At 48.3% G+C, this 14,760-nt stretch overlaps 8 protein-coding genes across 8 annotated transcripts; 4 read left to right on the top strand and 4 right to left on the bottom strand.

Annotated features, from left to right (window-relative positions):
* Window positions 1-128: 128 nt before the first annotated feature.
* GL50803_0032766 (uncharacterized protein) lies at window positions 129-713 on the top strand (the record flags this gene model as incomplete). Its single annotated transcript, XM_038046055.1, has 1 exon — window positions 129-713. The coding sequence occupies one exon, from the start codon at window positions 129-131 to the stop codon at window positions 711-713; it is 585 nt and encodes a 194-aa protein (XP_037901910.1).
* On the bottom strand, window positions 710-3,034 carry GL50803_009272 (Tubulin tyrosine ligase-like 5; the record flags this gene model as incomplete). Its single annotated transcript, XM_001708356.2, has 1 exon — window positions 710-3,034. One exon carries the CDS (start codon window positions 3,032-3,034, stop codon window positions 710-712), a length of 2,325 nt encoding a protein of 774 aa, XP_001708408.2.
* Window positions 3,035-3,047: 13 nt separating this feature from the next.
* On the top strand, window positions 3,048-3,560 carry GL50803_0031576 (Ubiquitin-conjugating enzyme E2; the record flags this gene model as incomplete). Its single annotated transcript, XM_001708357.2, has 1 exon — window positions 3,048-3,560. One exon carries the CDS (start codon window positions 3,048-3,050, stop codon window positions 3,558-3,560), a length of 513 nt encoding a protein of 170 aa, XP_001708409.2.
* GL50803_009270 (Dual specificity protein phosphatase CDC14A) lies at window positions 3,514-5,346 on the bottom strand (the record flags this gene model as incomplete). The annotated part of the gene is made up of 1 exon (XM_001708358.1): window positions 3,514-5,346. The coding sequence occupies one exon, from the start codon at window positions 5,344-5,346 to the stop codon at window positions 3,514-3,516; it is 1,833 nt and encodes a 610-aa protein (XP_001708410.1).
* Window positions 5,347-5,655: 309 nt separating this feature from the next.
* On the top strand, window positions 5,656-7,572 carry GL50803_009266 (putative Sgs1 DNA helicase; the record flags this gene model as incomplete). The annotated part of the gene is made up of 1 exon (XM_001708359.1): window positions 5,656-7,572. One exon carries the CDS (start codon window positions 5,656-5,658, stop codon window positions 7,570-7,572), a length of 1,917 nt encoding a protein of 638 aa, XP_001708411.1.
* A 129-nt stretch (window positions 7,573-7,701) lies between these two features.
* On the top strand, window positions 7,702-8,298 carry GL50803_0014917 (uncharacterized protein; the record flags this gene model as incomplete). The annotated part of the gene is made up of 1 exon (XM_001708360.1): window positions 7,702-8,298. One exon carries the CDS (start codon window positions 7,702-7,704, stop codon window positions 8,296-8,298), a length of 597 nt encoding a protein of 198 aa, XP_001708412.1.
* A 260-nt stretch (window positions 8,299-8,558) lies between these two features.
* Window positions 8,559-10,889, bottom strand: GL50803_0014916 (Kinase, NEK; the record flags this gene model as incomplete). The annotated part of the gene is made up of 1 exon (XM_001708361.1): window positions 8,559-10,889. The coding sequence occupies one exon, from the start codon at window positions 10,887-10,889 to the stop codon at window positions 8,559-8,561; it is 2,331 nt and encodes a 776-aa protein (XP_001708413.1).
* A 69-nt stretch (window positions 10,890-10,958) lies between these two features.
* On the bottom strand, window positions 10,959-14,735 carry GL50803_009262 (uncharacterized protein; the record flags this gene model as incomplete). Its single annotated transcript, XM_001708362.1, has 1 exon — window positions 10,959-14,735. One exon carries the CDS (start codon window positions 14,733-14,735, stop codon window positions 10,959-10,961), a length of 3,777 nt encoding a protein of 1,258 aa, XP_001708414.1.
* Between the last annotated feature and the right edge of the window lie 25 nt (window positions 14,736-14,760).

Raw genomic sequence — 14,760 nt, 5'->3', positions numbered from 1 at the left:
CGCTAGGTGTGGTATGCGTGAAGCAATGGCTATCTCTTCTTGCACAGGAACTGCAACGGGGCTGCTCCATAGAGGGTTCCGTAGTAGATGCGTCTAGTCTTTCTGCTCCTGCGCTCTGGGAATACGATATGTTTGTAGTGGCCTCTGAGGCTATTCAAGAGATGAATGCAGATCTTCTCTCATGCCTAGTTGAGCTATCCTTTCATCGAGCCTCTATTGTCTTTTCGTTGCAAAATCTCTGCTACCGGTGTTTCACTGGCATATGGCCCCTTGGCGTTCAAGATGCTGTCCTTGTGGATAGAAGCCTCAAAAGCTCAGCCTGCGACCTTCTTCTATCACGAGCGCCCACAGACCTGGACCATACTCCTGAAGCACTGAGGGTATTGCTGTGTTTACTGGATTGCGCTAAAGAGAATACATTGCAAGGAAAAGCTCTTGCCAGTGGATCTATAGAGGCATCTCTGGAGTCATTCACGAAGGTTCAGATGAGACGCGCGCTTGCATTAAGAACTGTTTTGTGTCGTTCGCATGATTACAGAATAGAACACACTACTCTTTCTGAGGTGGCACTAAACTTATCAATAGGCCAGACGGAGAGCAGCATAATGAGTTCTAGAGTCATGCTGTTTAGCCTGATGGGGGAAATTATCAACTACTGCAACGGGACAGGCTCTATGAGCAAAGGTGTTGTAAGTATTCAAAGCCTCGGTTAAATTATGAGACCAGAAGCTGACCCCCTTTTGATGGATGTCCGTAGCACTTCATATTGCTTGCTTGGAATTAGTGGGTCAACTTGCTCCTTGATAACCTCTGCAAATTCTGAAAGGAAGCCACTAGCGTTGGCTACGGCGAGCGAGAGCATGGCAGAGACTATTTTGGGCTTGACTTCCTTGTCAAGAGGGCAGTTAATGGCCAAAGACGGGCTGGCATTAAACTCCAGCAAGTGTGCATGGGGTGCCCTTGTCTTTGCATCATATGACAGCAATATATCGGCGCCCAAAAGCTCGAAGCAGGCCTCCATCTGATGCATACCTCCAATATTGGAAGTGCCGACTATGCCAGTTAGTATGCCGATAATGATAACTCTCTTGATTAAGGCCTCCATGATGGCCTTATCAACATTGTATGTCACAGAGAGAATTGATAGAGCGTCTGTGTACGGCATCCGTGCCTTCAAGAAGGCTGTTTCATGCTCACCGTTGATACTTGTGTTGGTCAAATGAGCACGGAGGCACTGGATGTTATTTATATCATACTCTCTGCTACAGAGGCGTGCGATACCATCTCTAAACAAGAACGCACTATATGAGCGTTCCTGAGCGTTAAAGAACAAGCCCACATAGAGGCGAAAGTCGACCTTGCGTCGGTTTATCAGCATGGCGTTGGTAATGTAAATCTGGGCCAAGGACGGGACACTGTATTCTATTTCCGATGGGTCCCGGAAGAGCTGTATTTGGCGACCCCGTGATAGAGCAAGAGGCTTTACTATGAAAATGAGCGAATCCCTATTGAAGCTGGGGGGCATCTCTCCTTTTCCGGCAACATAGGCCTTCAGCTTTGGGTAGTCTGCTGGCAAGAGAAAGGTCTCCGGCAAAGCTTTGGAGGCGGCAGGCGTGCAGGTACGTAAGAGCTGATAACCCTTCCAAAGCATGTCCTTACGCGTTATATTGGTGATATTTGGAAAGTGGTTAACCAACTGGTCTGGGTGCAAGGCGCTATAAAAGTCGCGATCCAGTTTGGTCCGCCACGACCAGAAGACCCGGAAGTCGTACTTTAGTATTGCAGAATAGGTATAGAAGTGCGACTTATGAACAAGGGTGAATACTGGGGGCAACACATCCAGTCCTCTTGTTACTATGAAGGTCTCCAGAGACTTTTCTCGATGGAACCAGTCGAGCCCTATCAGAAAAGTAGTTACAATGTCGGTTGGGCACTCTAAAAGGAGGAGCTGATACCCACTTTCTACCTCCTCCGTGTTAATCAGCGTCTCATCAGATGCCGACTTGGTTGAGCCGGGTTGCCTGATAAGGTGCAGGCGATTGCTAACAGATCTTCTTGCTGCACTTCTCGGCGTTTTACAACGCGCTTGTGGTGTGTTGACACGTTGAATCTCAATTAGGCTGGAATCTGTAACAGTATCGCTCTTGGTTTGTTCTGCTACTAACATCAGATCAGCCCCCAAGCTATCCACTGAGTTGCCCACGTCAGTAAATCTAAACTCCGCCCTAACGTTTTCCGATGACACACCCCCGCAAACGGTGTGTGTCAATGGCAGCTCTGACGTAGGTGAGCTTGGGAGCTCTGTGGGTGTGACAGCTTCCTTCTTCAACTGCAGGAGTAGAGCATCTATCCCCTTGTAAGACGGCGCATCTGCACCACATCTAGATTCAGTTGCTGATGGTGGAGAAGTGGAGAGGATACTGCTGCAGGGCTCTATATTGCAATATGCATGGAGTGGCGAGCATGCGGGTGTGTCGGTGGGGCTAGGAGTAATTACACTCTGCTTGGTTGTGAGTTGTGGCGTTAGGTCTACTTTGCCCCGTGCTCTCAAAGTCCTGCTAGCCATTATAGCAGAAATTGTAGTAGCTGTGCTGGGCCGCAGAAGAGGGGTTTGCTTGAGCACCTGACTTGCTATCCTCAGATCGTTAGCTGTTGGTAACGAGAGTTTTGGCTCTACCGTATTGTCATGTGCTTTGTCACGTATTCTATCATGTGCTAGGCTTTGGGTCAAGAGCGGCCGTACGGCCAAATTGGTCGATCGTGGCCGAGGAGCAGGTCGTTGTAATGGTGTTCTAGCAACGGTTTTAAGACTCCCCTGTGAAGTGTTTGGTCTCGATACTGTGATCTTCTGCTGCTTCGAGCTATTACTCCGTGCTTTCACATCGGAAGCTGTCCGCGAAAAGTGGGACTTTGACTGCCCTCCCGCCCCGTGCCCTATCACTACCATGTCATACGAAACGGCAACACCCAGGTTTGCTGATAGCGGTCGCATAAGACGGCGTGGAGACTTGCTGGCTGGTTTGGCGGAGTACATTTTAAGTTTTTTCATGGAGCCAACTGCAGAGTTTCTGTCGGAGGGAGCACGCACTGAGCGCTTGTTACGGGAGTTGCACTTACTCAGTAGAGAAGCAGGAGTGATCTTGACTTTGCCATCAAGCGGCTACATTAACACCTTCTATGTCACCATGAAAGTTTCCAAAGGAGCGTATTTAGGGCGCCAACTAACGTTCATGGTAGACGTGCCGCACAAATGGCCGCAGATTCCTCCACGGTTTCTCTGTGGCTATCGACGAATGTTCCATCCAAATGTATCATCAGATGGTCGCGTTTGTCTAAACTTGCTGCGGGACGACTATGAGCCTAGCTATACGCTGGTTAGTCTACTGATGGCTATCTTGTGTGTTGTCGAGGAACCAGGACTTGAGCATCCACTGAACCTTGATGCAGCGAAGGCCGTCGAAAGAGGAGAGTGGGAAAAGATTGTGTCTGCGCATTTACAACATGAACAAGGCATTAATACATTTCCGTTACCGGACGAACAGCCTGTCGCCCAGGCTTGAGAGTTGGTAGCTCATTTGTTCGTCCACCCTTAACGTTGACAGACGACGTTGTACTGCGTGAGGGCGTATGTCTACCGAGCTGGCTTTTAGGGGTCTGCACTACGTCTGGATGCACCCTTCCGTTGGCTCCAAAGCCATATGAAACCATCTCCTCTTTACGCTCACCAACCCCAGGAGTTCGCGGCATGTTGCCTGTGCGTGGAACCCTGGTTACGCTTCCATATGTACCAGATGCCCCTTGCCTTCCTCCACGCCCAGAGGCTATGCCCGGCCTATTTACGCTACTCGGGTACATTCCACCGCCTAGATTCATGGGGCTCCCAGGGGCTCCCGTCCCTGGGGTCATAGCGCGGACTGATGAGCCTACTCTTCCCGTTGTTAACGCGCCTTGGTAGGAGGACTTGGATGTTGCCCCATCGTAGTTTGACGACCTTGTGTTCGCTGTGCGTGTAGGGGAATTCTTTAGATAGTCAGCTAACTTCTGTCGAACTCTATCTGTTCCGGATGTCCTCGCAATATCTGGCTGTCTAGACGGCGATGAGTTCACCACTCCCCTTGTTGGAGAGCTACGAGATGGGGAATGCATGGGGTTGGATCCAGAAGCGCCAGAGCGAGACGTTGCTGCATGCCTATCTGGGCTTGTAGTGTTAGCCAAGGCTCCAGTCATGTTGCTGGATCCCAAACCTGGGTGCGCTGCAGTACCCCGAGACGGACTCGCAGATATGGGAATAGTGACAGCCTGGTCGTGCTGGTCAGCCGCGCTCCCCTCCTGAGCCGCAGCGGCCTTCTGCCGATAGTACGCCTTGATCTTGCTCTCCATAGATATAAGGAACTGCTGTTGCTGACCCAATATAGACCCAGGGCGAAGAATGCGGAGCCATGCGATGATCTCGCGGCCAGTGAAGTCGTATCTCTGCATCATATAAAGCGCAATGAGGGACCCCGTTCTCCCTAACCCAGCCTTGCAGTGGACAGCAACTCCTCCCGTTTCTTTGTCTGTAATCTCAATAAACTGCTTTATAATCTTGTCGGGCGGACAAGACCCGTCGGGAAATGGCAAATCATAGTGGTGGATCCCTGCTTTGATGAAATCTGTCCTATTGTAGCAGGCCTCATTGAGTCGTATTACTGCCGTGATGTTTCTAGACTGGAATAGCGGTATGTATGACGCCGGAGTGAAGGGGTGATAGCGAAAGAACGGATGAGACTGGGACACCGGTCCAGCAAACGCGACAAATTTATCGAGAAGCATCCACGTAAGATCACCATTTTCCACTTGAGAATAAAAGTAGTAGTCATCATACTTAAAGGTGTTGAGGTTGAAGAGACCCTTGCTCATCGCCTTCTCCATCGCAAACAGGCAATCAGCCACGGTCATCCCGTACGAGCACGGACCCATGCACGCGTCGCGAAACGGAACCAGAGCCGGTTGGACATTCTTGGATATTAAATCTGCAATGTCTTTTGCTGACTTCTGCAGAACGCAAACCATGAATAACCCTATCAGGGTCACTGAGTTGGCCCGATGGCTAAAGTTTGAGCTAGAATAATAGACGATCTTCTTCGCTTTCAAGTTAGGATCCTTTAACTTGTTGGATAGCTGCGCAAAAAACACATAGGTCTGTCCCAGGTTCAAGGGGCCAAAGTCCTGCTCAAAAGGATAGTATACTAGCGTGGAGTCTGTGGTAAAATAATGCGTATCGGCTGTATCGGAACTGGATCCGGTGATGGTCGCATAATAAAGCCGGTCTGGTATAAATTCAACCATCCGTCCTTGGACTGGCATGCTATCTAGGGAGAAATTTTACTGTCAAAAATTTCATTATTAATAATCATTATTAAACTGTTTTAAAGGACATAGCAAATTAGCAAGCGAACGTATAATTTTAATGCATCGGATTTCATGCTTCTGGATTCTTCTGGATGCTCCAGTGCATGGAACGGACAAAGAAGATATACAGGCAAGCCGGGAGTGGGTGTAGTGTAGGAGAGCAGGCCTCCTTATGCAAGATTAATTAAAATTGGGCCTTGACCTGTTTCCTGCCCCAGCAAGCTTTCCATACTCGCATACTTGCTTGGCGTTGGAAGAGTCGTTATGTCTGTAGACACAGATGCCTCTGATGGACACACTGCAGATGTAGCGGAACACCTAACCAGGTATCACGAGGTGTTACACACTGTGTTTGGATTGGCCCAATTCAGAGATCAGCAGCTAGAGGCAATCATCTCCATTGTAGAGGGCAATGATACGTTGGTTATTTTCCCCACAGGGGCCGGCAAATCACTAATATACCAGCTGGCCGCAGTATACAGCAAGAAGACAGCGGTCGTCATTTCTCCGTTGATTTCTCTCATGGATGACCAGGTGACCAAGCTTCGTTCTCTTGGTATCACCGCATTCACCGTTAACTCCTCCACCTCCATGAATACGCGGATTCAAGCATTCGATAGGATGCGAACAAACCCTGGGTCCATCTCCTTGCTCTATGTCACCCCAGAGACATTCCGCCTTGAAGAGTTTGTGCATCTTCTCAAAGCCATGGTGACAAATGGCATGGTGGGCTTCATTGCAGTGGATGAGTGTCACGTTTTAACCGATTGGGGCAATACCTTTCGATCTAGCTACCGTGGACTGTCTTCGCTACGCACAAATTTTCCTGAAATACCAATCATAGCGTTGACGGCAACAGCCACAAAGTACACGGCCATCGACATTGTCTCATGCTTGCAGCTTAACAGTTCGTTTAAGCTCTTTATCAGGTCGTTTGATAGAAGAAATCTCTACTATCGTATCATGTATGTTGGGCCCAATTCGTCTAAGATTGCGCTCCTTCTGGATTATCTTAAAAATTATCAAGCATGCGTAGCAGGTCCCCGTGGCCTTGCTGCCTCGAGGCACACGCGACCTGAGCAAAGAAGTAGGCACAGGTCCTGTTCGGCGGAGTATCCTAAATCGCTTGGTGCAGTCATAGTTTATTGTTATACCAGAGACGAGACAGAAGCCGTTGCTAGGCGCCTCGCTGATGAGGGCTTTAATGCGCAGCACTTCCATGCAAAGCTTTCCCAGGACACTAAGATGCAAATTCTCATGGATTGGGTCAAGGACGATTCAAGCAAGCAAACGTCAGAAGCTGGGGACCCCAGTGACATGCAGATAATCGTTGCCACTATTGCATTTGGCATGGGGATAGATAGATCTAACGTCAGATTAGTGGTTCACTATAATATCCCCCGCTCCATGGAGGGGTTCTATCAGGAGTCTGGGCGAGCAGGGCGTGACTCAGAGCCAGCCCTCAGCCTTGTCTTGTTTGACAGCGCAGACGTATCCGGCGCTGTCACACGTATCCAGAGAGATGGATCCGATTTTGAGTTGTATTCTTTGTATAGCTTCTTCTCCTTCTGCTTACAACGGAAGTGCAGACGCCGCGTTTTGTTAGATTACTTCAATAGTGGTGTTGAGGACCATTCCACAGACCCAGCATGGTGCTGTGACTTCTGCAGTGGACGGTCTCCACCGTTGACCACAGCTTATTCAGACATTCTTGATGGTGTTGTAGGAAAGCTCTCCTATTATAAAAACGACAAGGGGGACAGGTTTTTGGGGTGTCTCAGCCAACTCTTAACCACTCAGAACGATCAGGAACCGTCGTTGAAGCAGAAGAACCTAAAGGCACAGTGCCTCACGGTGCCCACCGAATGCCCTGGTGTACAGAAGATCGCAGCATCTAACGCTCCTACTGACACACAACCACGAGGTGATAACGTTCAGAAGTACGAGCGTGCATTTCGAGCACATATAGGGAAGATCCTACTTCACCTTTCCCCTGAGTTGTTAGCGAAGAAGCTAGACGAAGTTCATCTGGCAATTTCCACCCAAGCAAACGGCGATGGTGCAACTATAGAATCATGCTATAAAAAGCTATACGCAAAAACAAAGGCAATGACCACATATCCGACAGAGGACAACATCTACGCTTTGATCTTTTCCTTCTTTGGATTTACGTGCCTCTAAATTCATCTGCTACTGAGTCTCCACGGAAAGCTATTGGCAACTGCATACTTAACGCTAGATTAATCTCACTCGACCCCAATCCCGAGGCCAATCTTTAATCTTTGAATTTAGAGTTTAGAGTTCCAGAAAATGAATTTCTTCAATCACAAACTCTTGAGCTCGGCGACCATCATCGTCAACACCACCTCTGGATTTAGCATATATCTGCGCTACTTCACTGACGTGGCCACAGATGGCCTTGAAGATTCCCTTTCCTTTGATCCCTTAAAGGGTAGCTCAAAGGTCTACGGTGGATATGGCAGATCAATGTACAATCAACTTTCTTGCTTCAGTGGCGGGTCCCATATATCGCGAACGAATAGTTACAACGACATTCTGGTCGACTATGACCACATTTCCTCTAATCACATCTCCCACCATTCCAAGTTGGTGAGAAGTACTACTGCGTCTATCGCAGACGAAGGTGGCCACCGCAGGTACCTGATTGTCGAGGAGGCGGCGCGCCTTTCAGAGCACGAGTTTGCGCCCTTCTTGGTCGCCCCTTTCGACAAGATCATTCTACTCGGGGATATCCTCCAGCTCCCGCCCCTCATCCAGGACCTGACAATCGCGAGCTCCGGGGCCCTCGACTGGTCTGTCTTCCACCGCATTTGCTACTCTCCGCGGGTCAGCGTGCCGATTGTGGTCCTGGAAGAACAGTCACGAACGTTCCAGGAATCGTTCTAGAGATTGCTGACTTTTATGTTCAAGTTAATTATGAATCATCATCTAGAGACACCTCTCACGCGAAAGACATGTTTGTCATTACTGGATCGTCCGGGAGAGAGTAATTTACTGCTGTGTAACAAGCAGCCGCTAAGATAAGCTAGACAAAGGGTTTCAGGATTTCACAACACTATATTTTCACCTCCAGATTAACCGGTTTTAGATGCTGTTGAATTATATTTTTCCATAGAACGATTGATAGAAAATCCAAAAGCCCCACTTTATTGCTTACCAGGGGGGCTTGCATTTGAGGATAATTGAGGGCTCCTCTTCCGAACCAAGGCCGAGATGGTACCAGCCTGCATCCTGATGGTGTCATGAAGCTTCCTATTTTCTGCTTGGGTGGCCTCTGAGGCCTCGCGCAACTTAGTAAAGGAGATCTCCTGGTGCAGTATTGCTTCGCGTAGTTGCTGTATTGTTGAGTCCTTTGCTTCTAGCTCCTCTGAGAGTGTTTCCTTAATTTGCTCCAACTCATTGATTTGGAATACATACTGTGATAGCTCAAGGCTCGGCATTTTAACCACAGTAAGCGTGCTTGAAGACAAGCTGCTTTGCACTGGGCTTTGCAGTGCAACCTTTTGTCGAAGAGAGTCTATCTCGGCGGTAGCTGCGCGGAGAGACGCGGTCAAGTCTTGGATGATGCACTCCTGCTTGATAAACTTCTGTTCCCTGAGGGCGGCGCTTTCTGCCTGCTGCTTGATAAGCTCGTCCTTCAAGTGCTGGATCTCCTGCTCCTTGTCGGCCATATCAGAACTGTATAGTGAATTTCTACGGGGACGCCTACCTTCGGGTGTGGCAGACTTGCTTCTGTCTGTAAATGAGCCATCTGTGGACATGCCTAGACTTCCCCTTCGTTTGGCGGAGTCCAACAGTGTACTATTCTTTTCAATAGCCTCGCAAAGCTCATCAATGATAATGTTCTTTTCTCGCACCTCGGATTCTAAAGTATTGATGTCTTTATAAAGAGCATCTATAAAGACCTTTGTTCCTTTGGCATCTGCTTCCGATTGCTTCTTCATACTATCAATAATGGCGTCCTTGGCTTTAATAGAGCGTTGCAAGATATCTATCTCTATATTCGTCTTCAATCTATGCTGATTTGCAACCAAATCATCTAGCACAATCCCCATGCTGCAATCAAAAGACCGTGGAGATGGACAGATTGATTCTTTCTCGGTAATAGTACCAAACTGTGTCGGCTCTTTGACAGTGAAGTCTATGGACTCTGCATGAGTGTCAGTGCTCATGCAGATCGGTGTCTCTATACTGGGGCGTGCCGTGGACAAGGGGAGTCGTTGATTCTGGAAACTGAGCAGACCCTTGAGCTGAGCAATCTCGTTGTCACGGGTCTCCAAAGCAGATGCATACTGTAACAGTAACGATCGAACCAGTTCTGGGTCTTTGCTGGCAAAATCTAACTGCTTAAGGATAGATGTAGCCGTCAATTCTGGGACTTCATGAATGACAGACGTTGCATCCAATTGAGAACAGTGCTCATTGTCGTCTTCAGCTTCTGTACTATGTGTAGTTGGAAGAGTGATGTTTTGGTCGAAAAAGACCAAGGATTCCATCTCGGCGTCTGCTTCTGTTCTTGCATTTTCATTTTCCTCTACTACCGCCTCTGCGTTGCATTCCTGCTGCATCTGTTCCTGAGCGCGGATCTTCTCCTTCTGTTCTCGTAGCTCTAAGTCCCCCGCGTCCTCTTCAGTATCTTCGTCATTGTCATCTAAACCATAGTATGTGGATGGCTTGCGTGACAATGCTTCGGACTCTTGCGTCGATAGTAAGTGGAGCAGCCTAGCGCTGGATATGCGATCGTCTGGTGAGACTGTCAGACAGTTTCTAAGTATTGATGCTAGCTGTGGTGAGTATGCCTCCAGGATGATGGGGTCGCGGGGCTTTGGCTTATGAAGGCTGCACAGTTCCAAAATGACGCATCCTAGCGACCATACGTCTACTTTTTCATTGTACTCGCCGTCATTGACCTCTGGAGCCATGTAAGCATCTGTTCCTACTCTGCTAGAGGCCATCGACAGTTCGTGCAGCCCTCGAGAGAGGCCGAAGTCACATATCTTAGCGATACCATCCTTGGTAAAGACAATATTGGTCGGTTTAATGTCTCTGTGGATGATTGCACCCACGGTGGGTTTCTTTTCTGGGGAATGAAGATAAACAAGTGCTGAGGCCAATCCTTTGAAAATCTGCCAAATAGTCCGCTCGGGGAGGGGTTGCTTCCTCACTCGTTGGCTCTTGATCAGGTCTGAAAGAGATCCACCGGGACAATATTCCATCTCGAGGTATAGCTGTCCGGACTCCTTATCGAAGTGTGTTGTATAACATGTGACAACATTAGGATCAACAATGTGCGGGTAATATGTGTATTCAGCGAGGATAATCATCCGCTCTGCGAGTCCAGCACCAGTTGTGTCAACCTCCTTCACGGCCACTGTTTTGCTGTCTGATACCCGTTGGGCGCTAAAAACCTTTCCAAACGAACCATTCCCTATGACGACGTGGTTCTTGTAGAGCCGTCCGATCGTCTCGGAAAACATGCCACTTAACTTTTTTAGAGACAGATTCACTTCTGCTAGTAACCTTCCTATCACGGATTGGAGATCCAGCTAGTGCTTGATCGTCAAATTTTCGATATACTGAGTGATATTAGCATCACGCAAAGTCGGGTCCTGGAACATTTCATCTGTGTTTTTGTGTACGTTTAGTTGGTTGACCAAATCTGTCACCTGAGACGTGCTGAAGTTGTCTAGTGACGGGACCGTGGGGTCGGGCCTTATATACTGACGGTTAAGAGACTCTATTTCTTCTGCCTCAGTGGGTCCAGCCGAGTCGGCCCCGATATCGTACCTCTTAATCAATCGCGAATAGTCGGTAGTAGTGGAAGACAGAGCGGGGGCGTCTGGAGCCTTTGTGTTTGCAGAAGCTGCCTGTAAAGTAGAGGGGGCGGGATATAGAGGTGGGTGAGGGGGTGCCTGTGGAGCAGGCCTCGGAGGAGCATGAGTGCTTGGCGGTAGCTCGCTATTTGGAGCGATTACGATGTCCATGTCAGCCAGGCATATGCTATCGCGAGTTGAGCGGAAGGACGCGCCCGAATTAGACGATAATGTATCTTGTTCAAGCGTGGAGCTATCAGATGGAAGTGAGTCAGCGAAGCGTACAGTTCCGGGACCAGTGGCTGATTGACTTCTTTGAAGCTTCTTGTCTCCAGATAACCGACTTAGTAAATCCTTCGCACTCTCCTTAGAAAGGGACTGGACAGGCTTTGTTTCAAGAGTATCCAGGGACTTATGTGAGCGTTGCAGTTTAAGATTGAGCTCCTCAACCTCCATAGACAGCCTGGATTTCTCTTCCCGAAGAGTCTGGAGTTCAAGGGTCATCTGGCTGAACCCATGCTCATGCTCCTGCTGAAGGGTATTATGGAGTGACCTCTCGGCATTCAGCATATTGGTGGTATCACGCAAGCGAGACGCTAAATCCACATTCTCGGCTTTTAGTGCTCCGTATTCCTCTTCTGTGGGTAGCCTGCTCTTTTCAAGGGTTAGGGTCTGTACTTGAGACGTCAGCTCTGTAATTTCATATGCTTGCTGAGCCCTTAGATTCTCCAGCTCAACGATTGCTCCTTGTGAAGCCAGTGCCTGCTGGTATGTTACTGTATAATTCATGCGTGCTTCTAGGAGCAGGTCAGTCTGGGTATTGAAACAGAGGTGAAGGTTGTTGACGAGAAGCTTTAGATCACATAGATTCAGAGCTAGCGAATCGTTAAGGTGCGCATTTGCAGAGGTATAGTGGTTTGAAATAGATGTTATATGGACAGTTGCTTTTCCTAAGCGGTTGGAGAAGTCAAAGAGATTTGAAAACATAAAGGAGTCGGTGAAAATTGAGGACAGGTATCCAGTCACCTTCATAATAGCTGCCATTTCTGTCTGCAAATAAAGTGGCGTACTCATTGTACCCCCTGCGGGCGATGGGCTAGGAAGGCTCATCAACTCTAGGATTGAAGGGCTTCCTGCTTGTTGTACTCCAGCGAGATCTCTCTCTTTGATGGTTCCATCCATCTGAACGGCATCTGTACCAGAGATACTGGAGTAGCTGGTTGAGAAACCGTAAAATTCCACGGGTACCGTATTGTTGCGGTTTAAGATGGAGAATAGCCTATCCAGGCCCACAAAGAAGTCATCACGAGGCCCGTGACTTTGCTGCAACGAAGCTGACATGGTAGTTCGCGGTCGCACGAGACTAGAGCCACGGGGGCCATGAACAAGAGTATCAGCCGAGAGAAGGTAGCTACAGAATACAACCATATGGATAAGTGCTTGCTTCTTTCGCCTCTTAATGATGTCTCTTCGGCTCTTTAAGATGAAAAGATACTGTTCGTTTTCCCGTTCAACCTGCACACCCGTTGCAGGGTCCACAGCAATAACTATTCCGTGAATGCTTTTCTCAATCTTATCATTAAGGTGCCTCAGCTTTTCGATAGCTTTTTCTTGATGGTTATACATTCCAAGGAGTAGTTTGTAGTCAAGTAGTATACGACGCAGTGAATAACGATCAAACTCAATTACCTTGCATAGAGAGTATATGACAAATGCAAATATGGATAGCTTCTGTTGGCGATGTGCTACATCCTCAGTAAGCGACGCGACCTGGGCAGCGTATGACTCAGACGTCTGCTTGATCTCCAGTTCCAGTTCCTTGATCTGTCTAGTCATGTCGCTTCTCACTGTCTCGACGGAATCATAGCCTCGCTGTTCTATCTCTTGGCATTTATTTTGTTGAAATAGCAGATCGTCGGACACAGTTCTCAGACGTGCCTCTAGAGATTGCAGCTCCAAGGCTGCAGAGACCTTGCTTTCCTGAGCATCCTGAAGCGCAAGGCATGTGTCAACCAAAATGGAGCGAACATCGATTCCTTTTGAGGAAGCATAACGGATACGCGTGTCGGTTGGGCCTGAAGTTGCACTAAAAGCATTAGAATGAGATAGTAATGGACCCTTATTTTGTGACGATTTAAGCACTGCGGAAGCGCTAAGGTTCGACGTGTCTGGCATTGCCAATTGATCGACCAATTTCAGAGCGACAATCTTGATGCCATCAAATTCGTCAGAAATAGAGCGCAAGGAAGAGAGCTCTGCTTCTTGAAGTGAGAGCTTATCTTCACATTCTCGACATGCACGCCTGCAGTCTTGAATCTCAGTGTCCTTGGATACTAGGTGGGACTGGAGCACGCCAACCTGTCGCTCAGAGTCTTCAAGACGACGAGTCAATTCAAGCACTTCGTCATCCTTGGCGCTGTATGCTACAGAAAGCTCTTTATTCATCTGTGAGAACTGCTGCACATCATCTAGCACCCGTGCTAGACGGAGACATACCTCGCGGACTAGCTTTTCGCTCCACGAGAGAGGCCCAGAGTTTGCTGACAATCCCAGTTTGTAATACATTTGCTTCATGCCTTCAGACAACTGACTAATAAGTAAATCTTGCTCTAGATCTGCACCCCTAGAGCCTAGATCATCGCATCGCAGGGAAGCTCCCAAGGACGCAGAGGTAGCAGCTGTTTTTCCTGAGGCACCTCCCAGGGTGGCTGCTTTGCTTCTATAGTTACACATCCATGCATGTAATCTATTAAATTCCTCCACTATTGATAAAAGGAACTCCTCATACTCTGCCTTAAGAGTTTTACCGCTTGATTCTAGCGAAGAAATGCGTGCTTGCATGTTTTTAAGCTCGAGCTCTTGGGCCTCGACTTGCTTGTGCAGTCCCGGAACATTTTCAAACTCAAACTGCTTCAATTGCAGCGCCTGCGAGGCATTAATGGCGATGAGCTCTTCGATTTGCTTGTGCTTCCCTATGCTGAGCACTCTGTTCTCATTCTGCTGATCAATAAGCTGAAGCTGTAGCGTCTCAAGTTGTTTTTCCTTATCAGCTAGGCAATGTTCAAGCTCTTCTATCTGATGCCTATTATTCTCTATGATTGCCCTAGCATCCTTATATTGAGAAAGCTCTTCGCACTGACGAATGGCTGCCTGGAGTTCTCCATCCAGCTGTAATACTTTCTGCTTAAGTTTTTCATTTTCTTGGACCACCTGATCTAACTTTAGCTCAACCATCCTCTTTTCGGTAAGGTCATGAAGAGAGCGTGACTTTGTCTCCATGAGCTGGACGTGTAGATCATTTGCCGTTCGATCCTGTTCATACCCATTGATGCTAGATGCCTGGGTATAGACTGTGCTAACTCCTAGGGTAGTGCCATTCGCTCTACCAGCCTGCTGTGTTGCGGGAAGCCTGTATGCTGTTCCATAGAGGCTTTCTAACCTGCTCTGTGCCTGGATGCTCTTATATAGTTCTGCCCTGAGGCGGACACCGTCAAGGGGAGCGCTGTTCATGATTGCAAACCCCCAATTGTAGAAG

Source organism: Giardia intestinalis, chromosome 4 (assembly GCF_000002435.2).
Source record: "Giardia intestinalis strain WB C6 chromosome 4, whole genome shotgun sequence".
Classification (NCBI taxonomy): Eukaryota; Fornicata; order Diplomonadida; family Hexamitidae; genus Giardia; species Giardia duodenalis.
Note: the sequence above shows the minus strand (reverse complement) of the source record. Positions and strands in the feature narration are given on the sequence as shown.